This window comes from Canis lupus, chromosome 25, assembly GCF_048164855.1.
Source record: "Canis lupus baileyi chromosome 25, mCanLup2.hap1, whole genome shotgun sequence".
Taxonomy (NCBI): Eukaryota; Metazoa; Chordata; class Mammalia; order Carnivora; family Canidae; genus Canis; species Canis lupus.
Genome location: NC_132862.1, coordinates 26607550 through 26613549, shown reverse-complemented (window position 1 = coordinate 26613549; position 6000 = coordinate 26607550). Strand labels below are relative to the sequence as shown.

Below are 6000 nucleotides of genomic sequence, written 5' to 3'. Positions count from 1 at the left end.
TGGGCTGCGCTCAGACAATCCGCCGAGCTCCTCGTGGAGACCCATTCCCTTTCCTTTTGTTTCGTGTCTTCTCTTTATCCAACCTGCGTGGAAAAAACCACATCCAGGGGTAGAGACGGTACAACAAAGCCCTGAAGTCAAAGGGACATCCTCGGGATCCTCAATCAGCCCGAAGCGCAAACGCAAGGACACTAAGTGTGAGCCGCCGGGCACCCGTAGCTGAGCTTCCCAGGCTCCTACGCGGGCACCGGAAGTGGCCGCCCAGCTTGACTTCCGCTCCCAAAGCACTCGCTCCCGGGGCTCGCGTTCTGGTTGTTAGGAAACCACCAAGGAGTTTGAGAGCATGGAGGCCGCGCGCCCTCCCTCGACGGCAGGGAGGTTCGTGGTGGTCGGCGGAGGCATCGCGGGTGTCACCTGTGCTGAGCAGGTAAGCGGGCGCGCAGTTCCGCCGCTTCCCCGGCCTGGGGGCGGTGGCGCTCAGGGCACCTTCCCGTCTCTCCCAACGTCCTTCCTCTGGATCCCTGTGAGCCGCTGTTAGCCGCTTCCTCTCCCCCCCCCCCCCCCCCACTCCTTCTTGCTCTCCAGGTATTAGAGACTGTGAGGTGGCCCTTGGACGAAGTTCTTAGTACCTCTCGCTTCGCTCAGCCGCAGGGAGGAGCGGGGAGCAGGTGTTTCGGAAGGGGACCCCGAAGCCGACGGAATCAGACTCTGGGCCTAGTTATGCCAGAGCAGCAAGAGGCCTTAAAACTAAGAAGTGGGATCCCTGGGTGGCGCAGCGGTTTGGCGCCTGCCTTTGGCCCGGGGCGTGATCCTGGAGACCCGGGATCGAATCCCACGTCGGGCTCCCGGTGCATGGAGCCTGCGTCTCCTTCTGCCTATGTCTCTGCCTCTCTCTCTCTCTCTCTCTCTGTGTGACTATCATAAATAAATTAAAAAAAAAAAAAAAAACAAAAAAAAAAAAACTAAGAAGTACTTGGTCAGAAAATTCAGCCTCTTTTCTTAGTTAGTTGATGGAATCCAGCTTCCAAGTAAACGCCAGGTCCTTAGTTCATCGTCAATAACTGATTAAACCCTTACGTTGTTTCCTATACTTTGAACTCCCAAAATTAAAAGAGATTTCATCTTTAGTAATGTTTTGTAAAACAACCAGCAAGGGATTAAATGTATCTGGGGAGTGCTTTTCTGATTATAGTGACTAATCAGACTATATAGATAGATAGATATTTAGTCTAAAAAGGACTAGTTTTTTTTTTTTTTGTCGTTGTTAAGTCAACATTTTAAGTAAATATAAGCAATTATTGAAGTCACAGAAGTAGTGCAAGAAATTCGAGTTGTTTGCAAACTTTTAATATAAGTAAATATTAAATATAAATATAAATAAGTAAATATAAGCAATTATTGAAGTCACAGAAGTAGTGCAAGAAATTCGAGTTGTTTGCAAACTTTTAATCTCCAGGTCTGTATTTTCCTTTTCCCCCCCCCCCCCCACCAAGTAAACGCTTAAGATCTAGACACTGTACTAAGAGCTGATTAGTTATTTATAAACAAAGCATGCTACTTCCTTTTTAGGACTCACAGTCTAGTAGAAGAGACATGTGGATAAATCGTTCCAATTTAGGGTGCCTGAAGAGTTGGTAGGGCATGAATTGATGGGATCCTTTCGTTTCAGTATAGAACAATGGGCAGAAGTTCACCAAGTAGACATGAACAATCAGATGGTCCGAAGGGAGGCTAGGATATAATGTCAGGTGGAAAAGCATGGCACTACCTGAGAGCAGCAAAGTTCAACGTACATGGTGTTGAGGGGAGGTAAGCGGAGATGAAGCCAGAAAGGTTGGCAGAGGCCAGATCATGTAAGTCTTGCTAAGAATTTAATAAGAACTTGCAAGTAGGAGCTGTGGCCTAATGTGGTCAAATGAAAAATTTTGAGAGGTGATTAGCTCCAGTGTGTTTAGGGCAGGGGCAGCTGGTTAAAATGAGACTGTTAGGCCAATTGGAAGGCGAATTTAGTAGTATGAAGAAATTTAGAGGGCCAGGTGTAGCAATGAAAACAAAGTAGGGAAATAAATCATAGAAATACAAAGAAAAGAAAGGTAAAGAGAGTGGTAATATTATCAAGTTATTATACAAAGTTCAAATAAAGTGATATTAAGAAGAATTGGTGGAATTTAAGGATGTATAGGTGAATTGAAGATGCTCTTTTTTTTCTTTATGGAAGTATTGACGTACAATATCCTATAGGTGTCTGTCTCTCATAGTGATTGGATATTTTCATACATTATGAAATGATCACCTCAGTAGGTCTAGTTACTCTCTACCACTATAGAAAGTTATTACAATATTGTTGATTATGTTCTGTATGCTGTACATTACATCCCTATGGCTTATTTTATAACTGGAAGTTTGTTCTTCTTAATCCCTTTAACCTAATTTGCCTGCCTCCCCCACCCCCAACCTCTTTCCAGTCTGGTAATCAACAGTCTGTTTCTCGTATCTATGAATCTGTTTTGTTTGGTTTTTTAGTTTCCACAAATAAGTGAAATTATATGGTATTTATCTTCTCTGACTTATTTCACTCAACATAATACTCCCTGGGTCATTCATGTTGTCACAAATGACAAGATTTCATTTATCTTATAGTTGAATAATAATATTTCATACCACATCTTTTTAATCCATTCGTCTATCGGTGGATGCTTAGGTTGCTTCCCTAGCGTGGCTATTGTAGATAATGCTGCAGTGAGCATAGGAGTGCCTGTATCTCTTTGAATTGCTGTTTTTGTTTTCTTCAGGTAAATATCCAGAAGTAGAATTGCTGGGTCATATGGTAGTTCTGTTTTTAATTTTTTGAGGCGCCTCCATACTGTTTTCCATAGGAGCTGCACCAATTTACATTCCCGATAGCAGTATACAATGGTTCCCTTTTCTGCATATCCTCACCAACTCTTGTTATTTCTTATCTCTTTGATAATAGCCAGTGGGACAGATATGAGGTGATGTCTCACTGTGGTTTTGATTTGCGTTTCCCTGATTAGTGATGTTGAGCATGTTTTCAAGGGTGTTGACCATCTGCATGTCTTCTTTGGGAAAATGTCTATTCAGGTTCTCCCCATTTAAAAAGAAGTTAAATATTGTGTAATATTTTATTAACCTCAATTAGATGTATGATATCCTCTCCCATTCATTAGGTTGTCTTTTTGTTTTGTTGATGGTTTCCTTCTCTTTGCAAAAGTTTTTTAATTTGATTTAATTTCATTTGCTTGTGTTAGCTTTTTAGCTTTTTGTTTTACCTTGCCTGAGGAAAATAGTTCAAAAAATATTGCGAAGACTGGTGTCAAAGAGCTTATTACCTGTGTTTTCTTTTAGTGTTAGGGTTTCAAGTCTTATATTCAGGTCGTTAACCCCTTTTGAATGTATGTCCATATATGATGTAAGGTAGTGGTCCAGTTTTATTCTTTGGCATGTAAGCTGTCCAGTTTTCACAATATTATTTATGAAGAGACTTTTTCCCCTATTGTACATTCTTGCCTCCTTTATCAGAGATTAATTGACCATCTATGGGCTTCTTTCTGAGCTATGTGTTCCATTCCATTGATCTGTGTGTCCATTTTTGTGCCAGTACCATACTACTTTGGTTAATACAGCTTTGTAGTATGGTTTGCAATCAGGGAGCATAATACTTCTAGTTTCGTTCTGCTTTCTCAAGATTGCCTTGCTATTTGGGATTTTCTGCAGTTTCATACAAATTTTAGGATTCTTTTTCCAGTTCTGTGAAAAATGCCATTGGTATTTTGATGGGAATTGCATTGAATCTGTAGATTGCTTTGGGTAGTATGGACATTTTAACAACACTAAGTCATAAGTCTTCTAATCCATGAGCATGGTAGATCATCCCATTTATTTTTGTCTTCCTAAATTTCTTTTCAGAATATAGGTCTTTCACTTCTTTGTTTAAATTTACTCCTAGTTGATGCAGTTGCAAATGGGATGCAGTTGTTGATGCAGTTGTAAATGGGATTGTTTTCTTAATTTCTCTTCCTGATAGATCATTATTAGTGTATAGAAATTTGACCACTTCTGCGTATCAATTTTGTATCCTGAAATTTTACTGAATTTATTTTATTCTAATAGTTTTTTGGTTGAACATGCTCAGTTAACAGTGGTATAGAAGGTAAAGAACTATTTCTGCAGTGAACTATTTCTCCACTTGGTGGAGTTGAGGAACCGGAGTATAATTTAAGAAGATTCTTTCAAGAAGTTTAAAGTGGGAAAGAGAGAGGTGGTAGCCAGAAGAAAATGATGAAAAATGGCAAGTTAAGCCTCTAAATTCTGTTCTTTTTTTTTTTTTTTTTTAAGATTTTATTTATTCAAGAGAAAGGGAGGGAGGAGCAGAGACACAGGCAGAGGGAGAAGCAGGCTCCATGCAGGGAGCCCAACGTGGGACTCGATCCTGGGTCTCCAGGATCACACCCCGGGCTGAAGGCGGCACTAAACCGTTGAGCCACCTGGGCTGCCCAATTCTGTTGAAGCTAATACTAAAATGGTTCTGTTTTCCTAGGGTGTATACTGGTTCGACATTTGGAAGAGGCAGAATAGTGATGCCAAAGCATTTGGGAAAAGTCAGGCTAAGAGTCTGAGTTTTTATTACTAGTAAGGATTTGCTGTAATATTATACTTGTGCAAGGAAGTGAAAATATTATTTTAAAATAAATAGAAGTTGGTTTAACTGTTAATTAGGAAAATATTTTCCTCTCTTTCTCTGCATGACTTTAAATTGGTATGTAAAGTAGTTTAAGTAAATAAGGAATACCTCTTTGCATCATGTTTCTTGTTCAGCAGATCTTTGTTGTGTTTAGTATAAATATATCCTTCGTTTTGTCAATATCAGAGTTGAGCATTACTCACCATCACCCCATAAATAGGAACAAGCCCCAGAGTAATGAAGACCATTAGATGTTGAAAAGTGAGTTTATAGTTTCCCAGGTTAGTAACATTATTAAAGTTGCATTATCCCCCATGGTATATATATATATTAACACTTAATCTTATTTACCATATATTTTCTCCCAACTTTTTTTTTTTTATAAGTTGGCTATTCAGTTTCCATCAGAAGATATCCTCCTGATAACAGCTCGCCCTGTTATTAAAGCGGTTACAAATTTCAAGCAGGTAAGAATCTATTTATAACTTTCTTAGTATTCGGGTTTTTAGTTTTTATTTATTTTATTTTAAAAATATTTATTTATTCATGAGAAAGAGAGAGAGAGAGAGAGAGAGAGAGAGAGGCAGAGACATAAGCAAAAGGAGAAACAGGCTCCCGCAATGAGCCTGATGCAGGACTCGATCCCAGGACTCTGGGATCAGGACCTGAGACAAAGGCAGACACTCAACCACTGAGCCACCCCAGGCATCTCAGTATTAATGTTTTTAAGTTTCAGTGACTTTGATAGTAGTGTAATTACAGTTTTCAGATGTTTAAAAGGACAAATGTTCTTTTGATAGTCATTTTAAAATCAAAGCTCAGTTTAGAATTAAATTGAATACAAAAAGTACTCAAATGATTTGAATTTGTAGTCCTTTTTTTTCTTCCCATCTTTTCCTCCCACTCAGAATTACTTTTCAGGAAATTTTAAATAAAGCTCTTTTGAGGAAAAATGCTATGCAAATGTAAACTATGAGTACAAATACATTTGGATATCCGATTTATGTGCAGTTGTATATATACATATGTATATAGTGTATGTGTATAAATGTGTGCCTTCGCAAATCAGAAAAGTGCTTCCTAGGCAAGTTTACACTTGCAGATAATGTTTCAGATGTGTAATAAGCATCTCAAAACACCTAGTAGTTCCATGAATTTACATTACATGCATCATATCATTACCTTAGGAGTCTGAAATCATTTGGGTCATGATATAGAATAGTGATCTCTAAACATTTTTGATATGGTGTACCTCACATCAAAAAAGTTTCGACTGATGTCCTAATATATGTATATTT

General features: G+C 39.0%; 1 protein-coding gene across 7 annotated transcripts in view; it reads left to right on the top strand.

Moving 5' to 3' along the window:
• Positions 1–245: 245 nt before the first annotated feature.
• Positions 246–6000, top strand: part of PYROXD1 (pyridine nucleotide-disulphide oxidoreductase domain 1) — a 27675-nt gene continuing 21920 nt past the window's right edge. For 2 of the 7 annotated variants that reach the window (XM_072798753.1, XM_072798750.1), the window contains exons 1-2: positions 246–427; positions 5089–5169. In XM_072798753.1, the coding sequence (XP_072654854.1) occupies positions 344–427; positions 5089–5169 (165 nt within the window). In that variant the 5' untranslated portion in view covers positions 246–343. Of the gene's footprint in view, positions 428–4888; positions 4984–5088; positions 5170–6000 lie in introns of all 7 variants that reach the window. The other 5 variants (XM_072798751.1, XM_072798755.1, XM_072798752.1 and 2 more) reach the window with 5 other exon arrangements.